We start from the raw sequence: 23845 nt of genomic DNA on the forward strand, positions 1-23845 counted from the left end.
TGGGAGCCAGCTGTGATCCCCAGGTGGAGAAACTCAATTGGGTGGGAACAAAGCAAGACACTGATCTGAGCTCCAATCTTAGCACCACAAGCAGGACGGATGTAACTGGTTGAAGCCACATGGCACAGGGAACATGAGCAGACATCCAGACATGGCTAAATAGGAGAGGATCAACACATCCCAAATTGGGAATCTGTGAACTGAGAAATGATGAACAGACAGGACAGACAAAGCATATGACCAAATGCTGAAGCATAGGCTGACTTGTATCAAGGTCACAGCCAGGGACTGTGAGTACTGCTGCATCAAACACTGCAGGAGGAAGCTGGGGTGGTAGCAATATTTATGTGCTGTTGATGAAGCTTATCTTCGTAACATTTGTAAAGAGCTCTGGAGTGCACTATCTGCTAGATTAACCTGCACTGATTTTGCATCCATTTATATGGAAGACATGTATTTTTAACATTAATTCTGCTGCATGTTTAAATGAGACATGCTTTACAATGTAATTAAGAAACGCTTCTTTTCGCACAATTGTCAGCTCACACTTTTCCCACTTTGCTAATGCCTTCAGTGCACAAAAGCCATGAAGAAAATCTTTCCGTGACATGATGGCATTACCAGCTCTTTTCAAGTGGGAGGACTGTACTCCTACACAGCAGATTTTCCCTGTGTTGTGGTATTCATGCAGCAAAGAGCTGTACTTCTGAAGGGTTTCTTGTTTAAGCTCTTTCATACTTCTTGCCTTGGAGACTTCTTTTAGACTTTTAGCCAAGAGGAGGTCAGGAAGTGCTCCGTGCTGCAGCTTCTTTTTCTGTATATGTTTCTATGTGGTTCTCCGCAGATCTATGGAACACATTCCCTTCCATCTCTCTCCCTTTCAGAGTAGTTTATGTTTCATTATTTGCAGATGGAAAAATGACAACTTGACAAACAGGGGAGGATCATTTTATTTAAATCATCGTCTTCTTTCAGGCTCTCATGTAGTGTAATGGGGTAATACTGAGAATGCAAAAATTGATTGGATTTTATTTGCTCGGTGCATGAAAAATGAACTTCCGTGCACATTTCCATGCAAGGTTATTTTTAGCTGTCATTCTGCTAATAGAATTTGCCTATCTTTGTGACTTTCCGATTTGGCCAAACTACTGATACATTTACTGATGCCTTTACTGCCTTTGATTGTAAAGGGCTGAGTATGGCTTTATAAAGTCTGTATTTTCATCTCTTTTCTACTTCTTTTTTCATTGCTAAGCACACAGAATAACAACCAGTGATAGATTCAATCTCAAAAAAGCCACCAGGAATTTTTAGCAGCCTGAACCATCCCATCTAACCCAAGACATGCAAGCTCCATTCCCCAGTTTTGTTTATTCTTTTCCTACCATGATTTACAGCCAAAACATACTAGCTGTGCTCACTCCTCACATCCCAATCACAAAACCAGAAATGGCTTTGCTGGACTGAGCAACACTGTTAAGCCCTTTTCCAACAGTTTCAGATTCATTTAACTGTGAGCACAAAGTTAATCAAGTTTCACAAAGGTCTTTATGTGATCTCAGTCACGTTAGTAGGAGCTCTGAAAAGTGGTGGAGTTTGAGGGCAACATCCTGCCTGCTGCTTTTGCCGAGCTGCTTCTCTTGTACTTCTTTCCCTACTATTACATTTCAGTGCTGTGGGTGAAAGCACTGAGAGGATAAGGCCAGAACTGATTCAGAAACCTTCAGCAGCAAGATGGAGTGATGGGGAAGGATGGGACAGACACAGATAAGAGGCTGCCTCTAAGTGGAGTGATCAACTCCTGGAACCAATGATGGGCATCAGCTGGCATTACCCAACCATCACTCCTCTATCTTCTACCTTTGCTGGGCTGCCCATATAAGAGAGCAGTGCTTCCACTTTCCTCCCTGTGAGGACTGGAGTGCTTTCCTACCAACTGGCTAATCCTGTGCCTAAAGCCAGCCTATTCTGTAGTGCTGTAATCAGGAGCAGCAAGGCTATCACTGCTTCACAGCAGTGGGGTTGGCAGAGCTGAGCACAGGGGGTATTCATTAAAGAGGGCATCGTTCTGCCCTTCTGCATTATAGGTCCTTGAGCAGAGTGGATGGCCTGACCACTGTATTCGCTATTTCATTTTGCATTTGTGTCCGCAGTAAGATTTGCAGTACACCCATATGCCTCTTCCAGCATCCCAATTTTCCAGCACAGCAACTGAGCTTTGATGTGACTTGTGTTCATGAAAGCAACCAATTACTTTGTAACAGCATATACTGTCATGAGTCTGTACTAAGAGCTAGGAGCAAACCCCTAAACTTTCCTGTATCCTATATTATTGGAATGGTGTTTTTACAGAAATTGATGTCATGGAATCAAAACAAAATGCTTTTTTTTTGCCTGTGATTTCCTCGGAATCATGGTTGTTACTGCAGTATAAGACAGTTCTGCTGTTATCTTCCACTTTCGCTCCCCAAAAATCAGCCCATTAAAAAAAGCTGTCTGGATTTTAGCCACCTGGTTATAGTTAGTTTCTTATTTTAAAATAGCTTTCAAAATAGATCAGACATTACACTGTTAAAAACAATTTTCCCTGTAGGTATTGAATATCAGACAGGACTTGTAGTAATAACTGATAGGTATCTAGAATAATCTTCAGTATGGACTGAGACTACAAAGATCTGTCAATCACTGTATTTAACTTTAAACACAGATGATTTGAATTCATGTTAGCAGCATGAGGAAGTCAAAAAGATGGAATGGTGCTGTTGGAGAAAAGATGATAGGATTACCTCTGCTGTTAGCCTTTCCTGCTACTTGTTTGAAATACTAAATCAAGGTGAAGTTTATGGAAAAGGCTACAACGGGGGTTTGTAACTCTTCATTCCTGCTGGGATTTTCCTATTATAAATCTGCTGTCAGAAATAAGTGCTTTACTTGTGGCTTAATTTTATGCAGGCACAAACACCTTGGTTCAACACGTTTTTCCAGAGACAATCTTGACTATCTTAATGCAACAGAGTCCTCATTAACAGGGACCTGTGAAAAAGAAAAATGCACACATGCTCTTTTGTCACTGGTCATTCATGAGCAGCCTGCTGAAAACTGAAATAAAACATAAATCCCAAGGTGGTGTGGAGACATGAGTGTTTGAATCACACAGCTTATGTGAATTATCCATCTTGGAAGAACATTACACTCCACCTTTTGAATGAAGTTTCATTAATGTGGTGGAAAGCTCACAATTTCTATTTGTTCTGCTGTGGCTGCTGCATTTAGTATTACCCACAGTGCTCACCCCCAAAACAAACACCTCTGTTGTGGTGATTTTTCCTTTTTTATCCAACTGTATAACAGTACAGGCGACTCAGACAATGGTTTTTGAAAAGCTCATGAGACTTGCTTAGGCAATTCTTTCTCCGTGCAAGGGCCATCAAGACAAATTTGTAGTACTTTGCTGGCTTCATAATACATTTGTCCTGTTCATTTGGAGTTCTGTGTGCAAATATAGAAAGTCAGGATCAGGCCTCAAAAGCAATAAATGCCTGTTTGCATATTTTCTCCAAATATTGACCCTGTTTGATGTACTGGGCTGTGTTTCAGAGATCACAAATCAAGTAGATTTGTCACCAGTATCTGTTATCTTGTTCTCAGGACATGGGTGTGATATTTGCCTTCAGGAACTCAGAACTGGAAGTAGGACTTTAAGTTTGTCCCATCTAAAAAGATTATTAACCTGAAGTCTTAAAAAAGGGAATCTCAGATCACAGGAAAAGGCATCTTGTCATTATGGCTATGAGACATCCTTACCCTAACCCAGTGTGTGCTTCTGTGTTGCTTTATTATCAGATTTTAAAATCCCCACTCAAGGAAGACTGCATCCCTTAAGCAGTGACTGCATTAAAATCAGGTCCAAAAGGAATCTCTTCTTCCTGCAATGCTGTGAAATTTCAGATTTCAAAATATAATTTTGTTCCAACTTGAAACAAGACTCCAATGTACTGACACTCCACCTTAAGTAAAATTTTGCCTTGTTTTCCAGTCTGGTCACTGAACATGTGTATGTTTTAACAAAACCATGATCTTTCAATTTTGCTTTACTTCATCTTGTACTTTAAAATAATCTAAAAGTAAAAACTCTGATAAGTACTTTTTAATGGAAAGACACCAAAAAATCTACTCAGAAAATGTGAAAAAAGCACCATTTTGCTATTGCCAGGACTGCCTCTTCATCTTTGTTTGTTGTTCCTTTTTAACTTTCTCGCTTCCACAAAGAAAGTGGCACCATTTTGCAAAAGACCAAGATCGTACAGAGCTGCACCTTTTTGAGGGAATATTACTCCAGTGTTGCTGGCTTTTGTGATCAGCTATAGATGGAACACTCAACTGATGGAACAGTCAGCTGATGAAAAATAATGTGCTTTGAATTATCCCAGCACAATGCTTCACTTGTGGTAAATTAATTGGCATGTATGCACGTTGTGATTCCTCAGATCAGGACGACAACCTCATTGCTGCCTGGCTTGTGGCATCCCAAATTAACACATGTAAATTTGCAGCTGTGCACTGTGTCACAATGAAAGGACACAGAGACTAAAGCCAGCAACTTCTTTCCTTTGTATTCCTCTAAAAACAAAGTTGATGTAAAGATGCTTCTTTAAGTGAAGGACCATGAGGTATTTTATTATATCTCTGTCTTCATTTGGTGTTCCTGACTGTAGCTGAGAGATTCTGAGAGCTGCCTGAGGAGGGGTTCTTTGCAGTGTTTTGGGAGAAAAGGAAGAATTTTGATTTACAAGCAGCCTGTTGTATGGCACTTCAAAGCATCCATTTTCCAGTGTGACAGATATAAAATAGCCACAGAAATTATTCTCTTGCTGAGTCTGAACTGTGAAGTGGGAAAAGGGAAGCATATTCCAGTGAGCGGTTGTGGTGCAGTTTAATCTTCCAATGTACCCCAACTGCAGATGCATTCTGCCTGTTTAGACATCTGAACCTACTGCGGCCTGTTGAGCTTAAGCACATAAAAACATACCTGATCCTTCAAGCTGCAGTGGGTGAGCTGGGTTTTAACCATAGCAATTGGGAACTTGGGTGGTGGGGGTGGTTTTTGTTGGGTTTGGTTTTTTTTAATTAGTGTCTTACAACCAAAGTTCTCAGAAAAACCTTGAAGTGTTCATTTAAGAATCCAAATCAGAGGGCATTTCTGTGTCAAACAGGTATCTGCAGCTGCGTAAGGCTTCCGGCATGCACAAAGCCCCAGGTTGCAAGTAGGGGATTTTTGATATCTGCTTCAGGAAGACCAATGCCAGGGAGGCTGGAGAGGGGCCAGGAGGAAAGAAGAGGCCTTCCTGGGAGAGAGGAAGACTTTGAAGTGTGACCCTGAGCAGAACTGGGGTGGGAAGGGTGGGAGCGGAGGAGAGGGGAAGCCAAGGCTGGCAGCAGGGTGAAGGACTGCGGAGGCAGGGAGGTGAAGGCAAGGGTGAGGGTGGAGGGTGTTCAGACAGGGGGGTTCCCAGCAGTGGGGATAGCAGCACGGGAGCTGGGTGCTCTCCAGACAGGTTGCAGCAAGCAGCTGGGGGAAACCGGCTGTGTTTTTTAACATCTGGTTTGACATAATAAAGGCTGAGCAGCCTCCAAAGCAACCCTGATCACATGCCCCAGGGGAAGCAGTGCCAGAAATATCAGTTTAGGAATCAGAAGACCAGGATTTTATTCCATCATCTGCAGCTATTTCAGGAGTGACTTTGGGTGAGAAGCTGATGTGTTTGCACCTTGGTTTCCCCACCACTAAAAGGTATTGCTCACCTTGATACCCCTGAAACTGAGCTGCTAGAAGGGAAAGCTTCTCCTCTCTCAGTGTGGTAGGACACATACAGTGAAATTAAAATATGGCAAGTTCAAAACTGTCAGAGGGAATTCCTTTTTCACATACACTGATGCAAATCATGCCTAACACCAGTGACTAAGGTGAAGTGGCGTCAGTGGGAAATAGAATTAAACGGGGTCTGTTTAGTGCCTATATAAGTAATTAAGCACTCAGACATCGAGCCCTGACCCAGCTTTTCTTTTGTAGTTTAAAAATTTTTAATAAAGCATTTTTTTGCTAGCCTTTTTTAAGAAAAATGTTGAAATGAATCTTTGCTCATGTAAAATGCATTTGCCATATGACTAATGGTTATTTTTAAAGTGCTGAGCGAAGTGTATGCATGTGTGCGTCAAGAAGATAAAGAGAGGGAGTCTTTGTGTATTTGCTGTGGTAATTGTTTATGAATATAGTTGTTTTTCCAATTACTCTTTCCAATTGTAATGTATTAGCAGTCTTGTCTCCATTTCTGTCTGTTGAGGTTTGTGTATAAATGTAGAGATTTATGCTCTCAGATATTTCAGTTACAAAAGTATATGCTACATCTTAGGCATTGATTTTTATTTATAAAATGTCATAGAACCGAGATGGAGAGATTTGTGGAAAAGATGGCATTAAAAGTTAAACCAGGCATACAAACAACTATGTGCCCATTCAGCTAATTTTTGGGCCTTGGACTGAAATGTTATATCCAAATGTCATATCAAAAAATAAAGGAGAAACTCTGAAAGGCCAGAGCTTATGCTACTGCTTGCAGGAGAAGTTAAACCGAGTCAGGGCTGGAGAATTTGACCTAAGGTATATTACTGTGGCTTTATGAACAGAGACACAGTATGGAAGCAGAGAATTAATTTCTTCTACAATATCCAGGTTTTATTATCTTGCTCAAGCAAAAACATGGTGAAAATTAGGAGAGGTGGCCTGTGGAGTATAAAGTCATTTGCACTTGCAATAAATGAGTCTATGAGTGAAGTCCTTGTCCCCTATATGTCAGCAGTAACAATCCCACAGAATTTACTTGGTCTACATTGTGCTTAATGTTTTAAGTACCTAGTGCCCAGCTGAGGCAAACATGATCGACCTACATATCAGGCACTGTGTAAATGCCACATACATCATCTGTGTGTGTGTGTTTAATGTGAAAGCAGCTTTTGTTTTACAATTGCTACTAATGCTATAGCTTGTGGGGACTGGTTTTCAATAACATACTTAAGTGTTTGTGATTTAACACTATTGCTTGATCTGAGTGTTTGAAAATGACTTCAGCAGGCCCTATCCACAAAGTCTGCCACGTGTCTCAGTGTGCTTTCCCAGGGCAGGAGTCGTTTCACACTGCTGGCACATGATTTCCTCCAGCAGCACAGCAGGAACAAATCCTCCCAGGTTTCAGAGGCTGTGGAAACCTGCATGGTTTAGCAACCCCTTCTTCATCCACAGAGATGAAGGGTCTCCATCTCTTTCTTCCTCAAGGTTAACACCACTGCAGTTATACTGTAGCAGATATTTTAAATTTATACTATTTGGTTTCAGAGCTGGAGGTCTGTAAATGCTACTGTAAGGCTTCTGCTGTTCGAATATTATTTCATGATGGCATTTTTATTTGAAGGCCCAACCACGGCCAAGGAAAGGAAACTTCTGTACTTTTCTTTCTGTGTTACATCTTCCAACTGGAATATTTTCAGGCACAATAGAATTGAACATGAGCTTTGGGAATGGAAAGAGAGGAGAAAAGAGAGTCAGCTAGAAGAGGTGATGACTCCGGTGGAGTACTCTGCATTTTAGTTCTCTGGGGACTGAAAAATGCTTTCAACCAGTACGATGTTGCAACAGTCCAAAAGAGGAGAGAAAAATCCACGTCTGGTTTAGACCAACCAGAAACTAAAAACAAGGGACACTTTGAATTCTGAGATTCTCACCACAACTGAAAACTGTGCTCAGGCCAAGGAACTGGAAAATCAGTTTCTTGGGTTAAAGAAATGCTTCCCTGAAGAATCAGAGGCAGCTTTCCATTTTAATTGGGAACAAAATTATTATATTCTGAAACACCGATCTTAACATTTGAACCAGTGCAAAAGTTTGCAGTCAGGGCTATGAAAAGCTTAGTGAAATGCCACAGTAAAACAATTTTTTCTGTGACTTTTTTTGCCATTTGGCTGTGATAGTCTATCATTTGTCACAAAATGGAAAAATGAGGTCTGTCTTCATAATGTACCAAAAAGAAGTTTGACTGCAAACACAAGCAGGAAGAGGCACAGGGACAGGAGCTGAGGGGTATCACCCTAGATCAAGACATGGTTATGAGAAATCATATACTGGGGACCTGACAATCCCCCAACCAAGAGTACTTGAATGTGGTAATTGTTAAGGAGAGCTTTAAGAAGAAATGTAGAGTAAAAATTATGTACAGTGTGCTTGTTTTAAGAGGGAAGTGTAGTAAATTTAGGACAAATTTTTAAGTGGTAATAGTACAGGCACAACCGACGCTGTAGGCAAAATAAATTTTCTGAACTAAATGACTCCTCTCACTCAGCTGGGCTAAGTGTTTATTTTTGGGGTGAAATACATATTTCCTTCATTGCGCTTGTATACGGATAGCTGAAGCCTGAGAAGAGGACTCTGGGGATCTGAGTGTAATGGCTGGTAATACCACCTGCTCTTTATGGGATGAGGGGTGAAGTCTTGCAGAGATTCGCATTGCAGAACAAGGGATGAGGTCAGAAAACCCTTCTTAGACGTGGCAGAGATATGGGAGTAGTACTTCATTTTGCAAGAATCAAGAAAACTTAGGTTTTTTTCTCTTAGTCCTGCATTTTTAAAACTAGTCTATTGTTACTAGTCTACTCGCTGTGGAAGATGTTAGGCTAAACGTGTTAACGACAGGGAAAAGTGCCCTGCAGTCTTTTGGATTAAAGTGATATATGAGTCAAACATTATATTATTTTACGAGTAAATTTTAAAGCAATATTCTCTTTAAAATTATTCAGTCAATATACTTGATTCTAGTAAAAGTAACATGACTTCTGCATCCTGTATTTTACCAATATGCAAAAGCTTATTTTTTACAAAAGAGCACCATAGCACTTAGGTAACAAAAATAACAGAAGATAACAAAACATAACAAAGATAACAAAAAATTAAGAGAGTTTGAAGATGCTAGGCAGTCTGTTCTTGTAACACTGTCATTTATTTTTGCTCTTGCAGAACTGCAGTCAAATAACATACAGACAGACCATTTTCTTTGGACAATTAAAAAACACATATGTGCAAAGCAAAGAAAGATTGACATATACTTCTGTTCAAGTTTTACAGGTCCTGTGGCCATAGGGTGGTTCCAGAAATTCATTAATCAATTTTATCCTTTCTTTTTCTAATGTTGCCTTTTCATCTGACCGTCTTTGGAAAGCATGTCTTCTCTGTACTAGTTCGTAAGGACAAGATGGTGTGTTCGGAATGTGCCATCATCAGGGATGGGGAACTTCACAAGGACAACCTGGAGCTTTTTTATGTTCCTGCAATGCACATTTAAGTGTCTTTCTGGGTAGGAAGCAGCAATACCTTGCATGCATATGATTCTTGTCTGCAAATATGCCTGCAAACTCCAGCTCACATGAAATTCCCAGATGAAATTTGTTGCCTGTTTCACGGAGCTTAGGGCAAGATCTGTTCACCTATGGACATTTTTCTCAGTATTCAGTTCTGAGTAGTCTTCCCTGCTTTGGCTAAATGAAATACAATTTAGGAGGCAGCTGTCTATTGCCAAGAAGAGCCTGCATGCAAGAATATTTCCATCTGGGATGACTAACATGTGCCCAATGTACGTCCAGTCTCACATCCCACTCTGCAAAAAAAATCCACTGATGAATTAATTCACTTCTTGCTTCAAAGGCTAATCAAAAGATGAAAGTGAAAAACTGGAAATATTTCAAAAAATTACATTATATGAAAAATAGGTCATTCAGCCAGATTGCAAATCATAGATTTTCAAAAATGTGAAATGTCAAGCAGTCCTATTTGAAAAAGTATGTGTTCCCTTGCTTGTTGCATATTTTGTTAGTGATGGAAAGAATGTATTCAAAAAGGAAAGACAGTGTTTTAACTCCTACTTAGGGTAATACCAGCAATATTCAACTTGTTTGATCCAGTCTTATGTCAATATAAACACATTTGTCCTTGTTCCGCTTGTAGTTCTTTCATAACAGAAACAGCAAAATTATTTTGAACAGTTGTAAATATAGAACTGATACAATGGTTTCTGGTATTTCATAGTTGCAAATATGGAGTCTGCTTCTTGTGAAGACACTTGATTTTATTGAATGTGTCATATGCATGACTGATCCTTCTCATGCACTGAAGGAATGTTAATGCTGATATAAACCCCCGTATAATAACCCACTGGCTTCTCATATATCAGTGACTCAGGCAATAAAATATATAATTGTGATGCTAATTAAATTGCTATTTTAAAGCTATGTGTTTAATAAAGAGATTGTTTGTACCTACCCAGAATTAAAACCAGAGCTGTCAGTCTAATTCAGTATAGCTGTCAATACTAAAAACAATACACAGGAGCTGCAACTTCTTAGCTAGTCTCAGAGGTGCAGGTCTGAAGAGGTGTAAATCCTCCACCCAAGAAGAATGCACAGCATGCTGCCTGCTGTTTCACTGGTGCTACATGTATTAGCAGAGCAGAGGCCTACAATTACATCAATCCCCTCCAAATTAGCTATTTAGTAACCTATTTGAGCAGTACCAGTGCTAACTGCCCAAAACTGGCAATCCAAAAATGGCAAAACAGTATTCATCTCAAGAATTAAGATCCTAAGCCAATGTCATGTGCAGTCTTCTCAGATGTAATTATTTATTCTAATTTGTCCTGAATGTGCCTGGTATGTTTTTATATGCTGAAAAAATAAATACAGTGGTTTAAAACCATACAAAGTCCAAATAGGTAATAAATAGCCCAGCACTGTAGAAATGCAGGGTCTGATTTTCTGAACATTTGATCCAATTCAGCCCACCTGGGCATTTCTTCTGCAGGTGCCAGGGAATTAGCCATGTATTTACGGGGCTTCCCCCCTTTGCCCTTTATTGCAATTGCACAGTGGTCACAGTGGCCAAGGAGCTAGTAGCTGGGTAACATTAAAAAATTAGTAGCTTACACCCAGATGAAACAAAACCAGGTTTGTAGGGAGAGTTCGTACTCTTTTATTAGAGTAACTTCTGTAGTTTGAAAAAAATAGGCAAGCTTTTAGACAGACAAGACCAATTCTGGTCTGGAACAGAAGGAGGAGTGTTCAAGCTAAGACCAAGCTGAGAACAACTGCTCTGCTTTTACTTTGTCATGTTAAACGGAACACTGTTAGGACTGATAGGCCCCCTCTTAGGGCCTGAAGGGTCAAGTTCTGAGTTAAGAAGAGGTCCAGCTATCTCAGTCTATATTAATCCCACGTATGGCTCTACCAGCTTCAGTAGACAAAGACTGTTAACCTAAGCATTTAATGATAATTTCCACTGAGGATTTGTTTATTTACAGTAAAAGGCAGGGTGGCCTTAGTGGGCAGGACTCTAGGCTGAAACTCTGAAGCCCACTTTCTTTTCTTCCCTCAGCTGCTACTGAGTGATCTACAGTGAGTGCATCTATCTGTCAGCTTCTGTGTGGTAAATGGGCGTATCTAAACTGGCCTTCTTGCAAAGTCCTTTTAGATCTACAAAGGAGAAGTGTTGCACAGCTGCTATACACTTCTTCATTACTAGCTCTTTTTCATGTGGTTCCTTTAATAGACATTTGAGTTCTGATAATGTTGCACCCTGTTCTCTTCTGAACGGAGTATAACATTACTGGTGCTAGTAGCATCTCCGTGTTTGCTAAATGTCACTAAATGTCACTCCTACTACTGTAATGTAAGCAGTTAAAAAGTTATTTTTCTAAATTTCCCAATATCAGATATGCTCTTAAATAGGAAAAGGCTATATGTGTTCAGGAACTACACAAGTTTCTTCATCTCCCTGGACAATTGCTGCAACGGCAGATCCAACCTGAGTGGGCACATGTGGAAACAAACAACTATGTTGATGCTCACAGATTTTGTAGTAAATGTACAGTAAATGCTATCTTTGTCACATGTAAATAATACACAGGAAAATGAATGCTGAAGAATTTCCCATTATTCTGTAATGTAGGTGTATGTGCAGTCAAATGTACAAATGCATAACCATTCTTAGGCACAATAGCAAATGTATGTACTATGAACATGTTTAAGTATGCATACATTGGCATTAAATAGTGTGCAACATATATATAAAAAATATGGCAAATAAACATTCAGGTTGCAAAGACAAGAAACATCGGATAGTCCAGAATTCAGGTTTCCTGGGCATCCTTAATTAACCCTTTTGAATATGTATGGTGATACAATTTTAATTACATGATAACATGTATGTTTTTTTTTTCCTTAACAGATTCTTGCTTCAGCCAGTCAATAGGAGGCAGCTTTTAACCTTTCTGGTTTTATCTTATTCCATTCAGTGCTCTGGCCTCAGATTTCGTGTTAGTGCACATGATCCAAGTATTACACTGAACACATGAAAAACATTAATCCCCTTCCAAGGTTTTGTTTCTCTGTTGCTTCCACGACAGCATCTTAATATCTCCCAAATCCTGATGAATTTATCTCTGCCGTACATCTATACAGGATGAGAATTCTATTTGCTTTACAATATTATTGCCATCATGCAAAAGTACTTAAGCACAGGGGGAGAAAGGACAAAAATGTCAGAATGACAACTTTCAGTGAAAGCTGAAAGAGGGAGCTGTGGGAGCCTTCGCATGTGCAGAATTTCCCTAGCACTTTCTCCCCCCAAAAGCACAGGGCCAGTTGACTTCAGCTTTAAGCACTTCTGCATTTCAGGCCCCAGGTGTCTCTTGTTGAGCACCCAGAAAATGAAGCCAACCACTCAAGAGGGAGGAAATTCCAGAATTATGTCATCATGCCTACATGTGGGGAGGGGAAAGAAGTTAATCGTGCCCAGGCAATCCAAATTCTGGCATTTGCTAACATTTTAGCATTTGGCTCACAACCCTGTCATTCTTTTAGTTGAGTTTCTCTGTGTGTGTGTATACATTTCTCTGTAAATAAATAAGGACATCTGAATTATATCTAATCTTCTAAAAACTCTTGCACTGCCTTCTCAGTAAAACTAATTTATTGATGTGTGTGCTCTTGGAAAAAGGCAGGGCATGTGTTTTAATAACCTTTACTGATTGTTCCTGCTGCAATTAAATCTAAAGAACTCTTGGGAAACTTGGTTTTGATTTTTCCCAGAAGAGGAAGGAAGGGAAATAAAGAAGATCTACCTTAATAGGTGCTGAAGTATTGATACACCCCCCTGCTCCAGCTGTGCCTCAGCCATTCACCCCTATTCTGCTTTAGAAGCAGGAATGGGCTGCAGGCAGGCAACTACTTTGACACCCAAAATCAGGGGGATCAAGAACTTCTAGGGGACAGGGATAAATTTGCTTCACTTCAATCTGAAAATCTGCTACTAAATCTCAATCTACATTTGCTACATTGTCCCTATGCATTACCAAATTACAATCCAGGCATTTAAAAGCAGAGCACGAAGCTTTTAAAGTCACAGTACTTTCAATTAAATATTGGTTTAGGTTTTGTTTGCTGCCTGCATATTTTCTTGACCCTCCACCTTCTGAAACTCCCGTGCACAAACTGACAGGTTGGAAACACATTAAAAATGGAAGTTGAAATCCATATGTAAACAGCTGGCTCCAAGAGCTGGTGCTTTAGGGAATGAAAACTTGTAATGCAAGACTCACAAAACTCTTGTGGGAGTTGGCTTCATTAGTATCTGCCATAAGCGTGTCTGTATGCATATATGAGTACATCGTTGCGATCCTATCTGTGCATGGATATGTACTTGAGGCTAGCAGAGTATTCACTCCCTGTGCCAGTCACTCTTCTGTCTTCTCACACTTCTCATATGTTCTTTGAGGTTGGGAGTGCCTCTGTCTTTCAGAATCTCCACTAGCATCACAGACCGATGGCACAAGGACCCTTTTTCACCCCTCCTGTGTGTATACAGCAGGAGAGCTCCTCTCGCTGACTCTCTGCTGACTGAGTCGGATGTTATCTGTCTTTCAGCCAGTGGACAGAGCAATGTGTTTACCCTGCCAAAATGGAACACCCTGCCTTGCTCTCTAAAAGCTTTTCTCTATAGCCCTTCTGTGTAGGGTACCTAGGGAAATGTAATGATCAGGGAAGGCATCAAAGGGAGGCATCGTGAGCGCCCTACCTTTCTTACACTTCAAGTTTCATGATCTGAAAAATCCCTGATAAAGGAGTGGCATTCATTACTAGTGCTTTTAATTCTGGAAATGCCTCCTCATCCATACTGGATTCCTCCTTCCTTCCCAGCCTGTGGAGCACATGATTACCCCTGGTGACTGGAAAGATGAGCTTTCCCTTTCTCCTCACTGCAGTCACTAGCAGTAGGGGGAGCGATGGCAGATCTTATGCCAAGATTTCATCATTTTTCCAAGAGGGAAAAGCATGTCTGTCCGTGATGAGACACTTCCTTACAGTATGTGGCTAAGCCATGCTCTCTAGCCAAGATACCAGCGTACGTGTCCCCTGTGGGCTTCTGGGAGAGAAGTCCTTGGTAGGCAACATGGTGGCAATAGCATGGTGCCTATAACGTTGTTGAAAACAAAACACAACTGCATGTTCCTGTTTGCTGGATGCAACCTGTCAGCACCACCATCCCCTTAAGAAGCCAGGAATGATTGCAGCCAGCCTTTGCAGTAGAAGGTGCCTGTAGCTAAGTAGTTGGAGAAGTATGACCTGTTTCCCCCTGTATGCTTCAAGGCCACGATAACATGGCAGGTTAGAGCAGGGAGTGTGCCTGGAGAAGCACCATGTCACAAAGAACTGTGTGGTGACAGGCAGGTTGCTCAGAAAGCCCTGGAGGAACTGCAGTGTTTTTCCTGACAGCTAAATGCCCCAGGGCCAGGACAACATGTGTTCTGTCATGCCATGGACCAACACAGGGCACTGTGCTTGCTATGCCTTACTGGTATGTCAAGCTCCAAAATCACTCCAAAATAATTCCTCCATAGCCCATGGATTTACTCATCCTAATTGTCAAATACTTTTAGAACCAGCTCTATTTTCAGTCCTCCTAGCTCATTGAATCTAGAAAGCTGGGTGTCTCTACCCTCTCAAGGGTGTGAGTAGGTTGTGTGCCAGCTTTAGGCACAGGAGAATGGATCACATTGCTATAGCTGGGAGCAAGTAATGAGAGCTAAGTAAATTTTGAGCCATTTTGGCGCATCACTGTCTTTGTAGCTCTGCTTATGTTTTGGTCTGGATAATCAGAACCCTTCTAACCTCAGACAAATATCAAGGAATGAATGATTTGCCCTCCTGAATAAAATGAGAACATGTGAGTGTGGGGAGAGAGGGGAAGGGAGAGAGACATTTGCATAGGTCAGGAAAGGTCATTAAAACATCTGGCAGTAGTAACTGACATGTGTCAAACTTTAGTATTCATTAAATTCATATTAATGCAAGAATGGTTCTTAAGCTCCAAATGCCACTTTGGTTGCTGTGTTCCCCCAGTTGATGGTGATGACTTTTCAAAACTGTACCATGCTTGTTTTCTTGCTAGTGGCATATGACCTGAGGTCAGATTTCTATTTAACCTCTTCCTGTAGGTCAAAAGACAAATTAATCTTGTGAGAATTGAATTGGAAATTAGGTGTCTGGATAGCAGGTGTCCCAGCTGTGGAATAGCTGCCAGGCTGAAAAATGATTGTATCTGTCCTTATGCCATCCAAGAAGTCATCTCCGAGGTCAGGGAGATATTCAGCTGACATCTGAGATGGGAAGTTGCTACAGGGAGCAGAAGTGGCAGGTGCCCTGCGCTAGCAGAGTATCTTGCACTCGGGGGGAAATGCCTGAGAGTGTCACTCTGAGCATAAATGTAGATGTTCCATGTATTGTGCACTTTGCTTTACCTGGGTTTATTACCAGTTTATAATCGTAAAGAAGACATAAAATTTCCAGGCTCCTTAAGGAGGAGAATCTCATAATCTTTTTTTTCCTTTTTTTTTTCTAGAGGATGAAGATGACGAAGAGATGGTGGAGCCAAAAGCACAGGATGACTTGGAGATGGAAAGTCAAGACCAGAAGCAGGAAGTGAAAGAAGGTACTTTAAAAAATGAAAAGGATATTGCTAGTTGTATAAAGGACTGGGTTCTGCCAGTAGTTACTCTCATAGGTAGTTTCCATTATTGAGAATACTAAAATCCAAACAGTCACCAGTTTTATTGATTCAAAACCATATGAGTGGCATAAAGCAGAAAATTGTATCCCAGTGACCCAGCTGGTAGGCCTGAGAAGCTTGTGAAAGGCACAAGACTTCAGCTGTTTAGAAGAAGCTACATGTCCTTATAATTTGGGAACAAAATAGAGATTCTTGGATCCCAGGACTTATGCTACTTTTTTCTCTGGCTCAAATACCCTGCTCACATGAAAGATTTAAAATGCAAATGCCAGGCATTCCAGCAGCTCTATAAAGTTGGTTGATCTTCAAAGGTACTTAGAGTCCATAACTGCCTGCTTGAGAGTGACAAACTCGAACCTCTTGGTAGTCAGGAATCTTCCAGCAGAAAACCATTTCACTGGAAAAATGTTGACTGTCAAAACCAAAACTTTTTGTGGGAACTGCTTCAAGGGCACTTAAAAAAAAACACATGAAGCCAGGCAGGTCCAGGTCTTCTGTCCATTACTGTGCACTGAGACACTCTCCAGGGTTACAAGAGACAAAAATTCAGGTTATCTCTTGATTCTGGTGCAGACAAGAGACACTTGCCAAAGTCATACATGTCAGCACTGGACATGGTAGATATGCGTGGTGTCTCTTTTCCTTATCTTGGACTTGTCCTAGCTTTCGAATTAGAAGAAGGATGTGAAATGTCTTCCTCATCTAGGAATTTACTAGAGTATTGTCTATTCTGGTGTGTCAATGCCTTCAACAGTCAGTGCTCACTCCTGTGTGGAGTGGGGAAAAGAGCTGAAACAGCAGCAGCTCTGGGGTGAAAGGAAATGAGTTTCTTCTCCAGCATTTCTTACCTCTGTATTGCCAGGACTGCTCAACATGCTGTGTAACTTACTTTTTCAGGTTGGGCCTATGTCCCTTCTTGCTATGGTTGTCATTAACAGGATGATTCTGTGACCTTAGTTTTGTTTTTCACAAGACAATCTCACTAGGAGAAAAATATGTAGTAATTTTACAGAGAAGCCTATGAAATCTTTAACTGTGAATACAACAGTGGATGCTTCTTTCTCATTCAGGGGAGACTGGTATCCTTTTATCAGTGTCCAAAACAACTTGAATCCAGTATACAGTGCCCACATTTGCTATCCTCACACACTGAAGTGAGTTGCAGAATCAGCTGCACTGTTTTGATTATAAATTGTTCTTTCTTTCCTCTTAAGAACATCATAGAAATCACCCATGCCATAAATCCTGTGGTGTTCATTGCTCATTAGGTCCTTGTAGAAACACAGAGGGAGAAACTCATTCCTCCTGCTCCTCATCCTTCTACTTCTCCCACTGGCCCCAGCCACTGCTGCCATGGGCAGAGGGGAGCAGTGGGAGCAGTGGTGACAGCAGGAACAGGAGCCAGACAAGTCTGCAAAGGCAGAACTGAGGACATGAGCAAGAAACATGGCAACATAGAAAAACTTACTTTTTCATTAAAATTACACTTCCTTCCAGAACTGTGGGGTCAACTCACATACAGCCTGTAGCAGTCACTGGACCTAACAAAGTGTCTCTTTTACTGGTGACAACCCAAAGCCCTAAAAACCGCTATCACTGCACTCGGTACGTAAGCACTGTCCTGAGTTGCTTAATGTCCCTCCAGTATTCAACTTACAGCTGATACTACACCCATTTATTCCCACAGAAAAGTAGCATTAATACTTATACGTGGGGAGAAAGCACAAACTCCTGCATGAAGAGAAGAAAAAATCAAAATACAATCCTGAACTGATTTATTTTACTTTCTTGTGGGCTTTCAAATTAAACTCTTGTGTACTTTGCTAATTAACCGCCACTGCCAAAATCTTTAATTTCTTTGCTGTGTTTTAGTCAGGAGGCAGTGCTCCCCTTCCCTGCCTAGCAGACCCCCCAGGAGTGGAAGATCAGCTGGGCTGGTTTAGCACTCGTCTCAGACACACAAACTGCAGGTTGTAAAAATAAGGCACAGCTTGTTTTAGCAGAACCAGCTTTGTGAGGTGCTAACATTTGACTGGGTTCAAGGAAGAAGAAAACATGCTCATTGCCTGATAGAAAGTGAACTTGCCCTGCAGTATATGTTGTGATGGATGAAATAGTGGCATGCTGATGATAGGCATCAAATGCTGTGAATCAAACAAAGCCGCCAGCCCCAAACCGACACGGAACGGAGACTCATTTTTTTTGTGTTCAGTGTCCTTCTCTCCCTGTTGGCTTTAGCCCTTTTGACTACAAAATCCCATTTTCCTCTCTGTTGTAATCACCCTTCTCATGTTCTGAGTAACATTCAGAGTTTGAAGCCATCATTTGTGTTTCATGGAAGTGATTAAAACCACGTTACAAGTCAAACAGGAGTTTAGAAGAACATTTCCTGTCGGTGCTGCACTCTGTGTGCCTACTCAGAATTAATAGCTTTTCTGCAAATTAGCACATAATGGGTTAAAAGCATGTTTATGTTGGCATTAAGTACTCTGGCTTCTTTTTCTCTGCAAGGCAAGACAATATTTTGCAAACTTTTTAAAGAATCTCTAATAGATATTATAGTGGCGCCATTCACACTGCTATATAGTAGTTAAGGCTGTGTCAGCACTTCCATTATGAATCCTGTTTTTCAGGGATTTATAACCCAGCCGTAAAAATTTGCTCTGGGCTGAAATTTGGTTTCAGCTCAGGGAGCACATTTTTTAACAGATTAAAAAAAATCAGCATGGCTTTTTTTGAGTTATAGAAGTGTAAGAAAAAATCCATGGGAGAGAGAAGTGCAGGAAGGGAAAGACAGAAAATTTTTTTATGAATAAAACTCAAAAATAGGTTAAGATAAAAAACAGAGCTTGGATCTAGTCTGTTCAGTCTTCCTCTCTCCAAGCCAACAGGTAAGGGGTCCTCTATTTTTGTAATGGTATTTTAAGAGGAAATGTGATTTTTTTTCCTCTGTGGATTATAGATAGGCCAATTTAATTCTACAGATATTTATAGCATGCTTAATTTCCTCATCTTCCCCACCCCCCCAAGAGTTGCTCTATGGAGTTTTGTAGTATTATTCAGCAGTCGTGGGTGTTTGCACGGTCTGACCCTAGTTCTGGACATGTCTCAGCATCACCATAAGGCACACAGTGTACCTGCAATGGGGCAGCCTGTCTGACACCTCTTGCAGAACTTCCTTGCCAAGGAGATGCAAAAGGCAGAGGTACAGCTTGAACCCCCCAAAGTGGAGTGGGAAATGAAGAACTGACTGGCTGACCACTTGAAGCATATGAAGCCTTGGGGCCACCTTGTGTTTCTTCCATGGGGCTGCCTGTTGTCACCTGTGTCTCAGGTGCATGTTCTCCCCACTGTTTTTGGAAGAACCGATTGTGGGATACCTGATGGTGAACTGGGATGGGCTCTGCCTGTTCGCAGCCTCTCCTGACCACATAAACAAGACACTGGTCTCAAACTGTGGCATCAAGTGGGATGGAGCTTTCTACCACCAGAGAGCTCTGGAGCTCCACCTAAGGCGCCTCTTTGTGTCAGTAGAAATCACATGACCAATGGGATGCGCTGGATCTTGAAAGTGGGCTTCAACCTGCATTTATCTGAAGCTATAGGTATATCCACAGAAACATGCATGAAAGGCTGTGATGGGAAGGCTGGGATTTGCAGCTCCAAAGACTTGCTGTGCCCTGCTCTTGCCCTGGCTTTACACATGGTGCTTGAGTGTCCACATAGCAGACCATGCTGGTGGAGATGGTTTAGCTCTCAACAGCTCAGGCATCAGTATCAGGAAAGCAGGACAGGCTGTGGTGAGGTTTGTAAGAGCAAGTGATGCCATGATTTCACTGCCACTGACACTAAGGAAGCTCAGGTGTGCCAACCCATCCTTGCAACCCAACTCAGGCATGCTCAGGGATGGTGCTCAGCATGGCTCCTGGAGAAGCACAGTCAATGGGAACAGCCCTGCCTGCCACAGATCCAGATTTAAGGCTCTGCATCTCCAGAATCAAAAAATCCCTAAATGCACCTTGAAATCTTCCTTTATGTGTTCAGCAGTTATGCCATGTGGGGGCTTGCCAACACAACCAAGATATGACATATATCAAACCATGATATGGCACAAAGCTGGTTATGGAATATGTCAAACCTAACCTGACATGAAAGTGTGAAGCACAAGAAAAGCAAGAGGATCACGAGCTCTCAGCAGGCAAGGACTGGAAGCTGCTGGGAGCCTCTTCACACATTGTGGTTCTCACCCTGTACCTTTTGGCCATCCTCATTCATCAGCACATCTAAAGTTTACATGGATTTAAATAGATGCTGAAAGAAATAATATAGCTCTTAAAGGGGTGTTACTAATCTCCTTCTGTCTCTTGTTATATCTCTGGGTTCATAACAAGGCTGCTTCCTGGTTTACTGTTCTTATTAGTTTGCCCTTTCTTTTGTTCACTTATTCCTTTTGGTATTTTTCTTTTTTTTTTTTTTCTTTAATGGACTTCAATTCTCTTGTCAGGTTTTTAGAATTGCTGAGATTCCAGGAGAATCTTTTTTATAGTTTATTAAAATTATTTAAATAATTTTTTTTAATGTCTTTTTGACTCTCTTGGAAGAAGACTCAAATCCTGGTATTTGAATATTTGTGAATTTGATCTTTCACTGTGATCCCAACTATTTATGTTATATTTAATACAAATATGCTTCTGCAGAATAAGAACAAGTCTGCAGTAATTTTATCTTAGTTCCTAAAAACTCAAGAAAATGTTTTAATATAAATTTTTTTTCTGTTTTTTATAAAGAAATTTATGGAAAAAGGACCCAATGTGGAACATGTTACTTCTGAGGATCATGTTAAATCATGTGAAATAATAAAATGTTCCTATTGTTCGTAAATAAGTCTTGAATAAATTGGTTGTTTTCACATCATGTTCAATTATTGTTACATGTTCTAGACCTTTCTGTTCAAACACTTAGTGTATGATATTTTTCATTACAGATACACCTCATATTTTCTTTCCCTGTGGCGTCCTCTGTGCATATGTAACTGCACAGTGATTTTATTTTAATTGCAAAATCCATTTGATTTTGTACAGTATTATACATTAGCATAAACACTGGGCTTCTTTGATATATGTTGTTGACCTCATAACCCCAGAGCCACCTACACAGCACTCTACTCATGGGTACGTGGTCCCATCAATGTCTCCGTGGGCTCATGGACAGACAGGATGCCCAGTGCTCCTGTTAGACAGGACTTTGTGGCTGCACCATGGGTCCTCCTGCTTTGAGCTGTGAGGGGCCACAGGTGGGTTCAGCTCCTCTGGGTGGGATCAGAGCACAGGCACAACAGTTCATTAGGAAGCTATGGTGTAGAAGCAAGAGCAAAGTGTGGGTTTCCCTTTGCAGGAGCTTTCATCGCACTCCAGGCAATAAGCACATAACTTTTAGCAGTGGTAAACTCCACATTGTGCTGGGCTTTATTACACACAGAAGGTTAGATGTGGTTGGTTTGGGTTTTGTGCCAGGGAGACTAGGTATTTGAAGACAAATGCTGTATTCTTACGGGGAATTTCTGAAGATATTGTCACATCACATAGGTCTCTGTGACAAAACAAAACAAAAAAAATACTTTGATCAGCTACTCACGTTTCTCAGAATTTTCCTTGAAGAGAACTTGTGTTTCTTGAAAGCTGAGATCAAAGTCACTGTAAGCTCATGGATTGGAAGAAAAATTGCAGAAAATTACATAGATTCTTTTTATTTTATTCAAGGTAATGGACAGGGAGAAGGAACAAGGAGAAAATGGAAATGGCTCTGAAAGATAAATGGTTAGAAAATCTTCATATTTGAAAACCTGTCTGTTTTGTGTTTTTTGCTTATACTTCATGTATTTACAGTAGTTACAACAATGTTTTACTCTGGAAAAAGTAATGATGTTAACCTTCTTGTAAGAAGAGATTGCCTCAAATAAAACTTCAGAGGCAGCCAAATGAAAGAAGAAAATAAGGTTAAAATATGAAGCTTAATATCGCCAGGGGGCATCTGGTGTGTCAGTCAGATGAATGAGGTAAGCTGATTTATGCCCTACAAACTTCAGCCAAGGTGTTCCTGATGGTTTAATAGACTGCTGGCCTCCCACAGATCGTTGCTAACTGCAAGGGAGATTTTGCTGAGGTAGAACTACAATCATGTGTCTCCACTTCTTGTGAGCACTCCACATCTCCCAAGCTGTTTATTTTTTGTCTTTTCCCTTTCTATTGATTTTTGGTTGTGTTTTCTTTGCAGTTATAGTCGGCAAATGGCTGAGTAATAAATTTATATTTCCAAGCTGTAGAGAGGATTTGATTTAACAAATAATTTTTACCATTTGGAGCAGTATAAAATGAGTTTTCCAGTTGCCTTTGCAGTTATTTTCCCCCTTTTTATGCCATTTTGCTGTATTGTCATGTTTGTTGTCTTTGTTTCTCAGAAAGCAATGCTTTTGGGGTGATGATGGAATATTGCCTCATTACAGGTTTCTTTGCCAGATGAGTTCCCTTAGTGACAATTACCATTCAGCAGTGGATGCTGCAATAGGTCAACCTGTACTTTTTGCTGGTCACTCTTTTTTTTTCACATGCTTTACTTCTGTGTAGAGCACTTAGAGGCAAATTGTGCTCCTGCCTTGGTAATTGTTGCTCTGCTACTCAGGGGGACCATGTAAGGGGACATAGATATTCTCTGGATGTGTGAAGCTCCACAGGGATCACTAACCTGCTGGTAGGAGACACAGGGCCAAGGCCATGGGAGATCATCAAAAGCTAAAGTTTATAGCTTCTTAGCTGCTCTGTCTCCTGAGGGCCAAATTGTTCCTCCATCTTTTGCATTTCTCCGACCCTCTATATTTAGCTCAGGTGTAGTGCAGAGATTTTGTCTTTCAGAGCTAACGCTTTGACCGCTTGAGGGAAAGGTAAGTGTGGTGGTAGCAGCCTCTCCCAACCGCAACAGCTCTGAAAGCAGGCACACTGAAACCTGAGTGGGCTGAGTACTGCAGTAATGATGACCATGTCACTACTCCTGCCTGCTGTTGTGCCTTTCCGCCCATTCTTGCCCTGGGGGCTGGTGGTGGCATCCTACTTGGGCACTGGAGCACATGAATCTAGGATGAAGCGTGGGAAAATCAGAAAGAAGCTGTGTAGCATGGCACCACAACTGGAAAATAACTTTAAGCTGCAGCTTTAAACTGTGTCACTCATTGTTTAATTAAACATTGAGGATATGTATGACAGGGCTGGGAGTTAAACTTTGATGTATACTGGGTGTTCTCTGAGCTGCTGAATTCCACTTTTTGGCTGCTGGTGTTTTAATCCAATATGTCCTAGGGAGACCACAAGGTCATTTTCACAAGTAAACACCTCAGATCTGTAGTGTAAAACCAAATGTAGGAGACCTTTGATCACCAGTTAAACTCTAAGTACGAGTCTCTGTAAGTTTGCAATAAATCTGTTTATGATATGTTGTTTGTGTTCCTAATTATAAATTTGAAACAAAATTCAATGTTATCATAACTTTTATGATGTCAAAAGATCTTTCCATGCTGAGAATTTAAGCTAATTGAAAGGTTGGTTTGGTGTAACTGTGAAGATACTAATGGCATTTTTTGAAATACAAGTAGTTTTGAAATGTAATGAAAATGATGATTTAAAAGCACGTGTGGGC

At 40.9% G+C, this 23845-nt stretch overlaps 1 protein-coding gene across 4 annotated transcripts in view; it reads left to right on the plus strand.

Annotated features, from left to right (window-relative positions):
* DYNC1I1 (dynein cytoplasmic 1 intermediate chain 1) overlaps positions 1 to 23845 on the plus strand; it is a 186176-nt gene that overhangs the window by 87085 nt on the left and 75246 nt on the right. For all 4 annotated transcript variants that reach the window (XM_027684764.1, XM_027684762.1, XM_027684763.1 and 1 more), the window contains exon 7: positions 15992 to 16081. In XM_027684764.1, the coding sequence (XP_027540565.1) occupies positions 15992 to 16081 (90 nt within the window). The remainder of the gene's footprint in view (positions 1 to 15991; positions 16082 to 23845) is intronic.

This window comes from Neopelma chrysocephalum, unplaced genomic scaffold, assembly GCF_003984885.1.
Source record: "Neopelma chrysocephalum unplaced genomic scaffold, ASM398488v2 Primary Assembly neopelma1_67, whole genome shotgun sequence".
NCBI classification, from domain to species: Eukaryota; Metazoa; Chordata; class Aves; order Passeriformes; family Pipridae; genus Neopelma; species Neopelma chrysocephalum.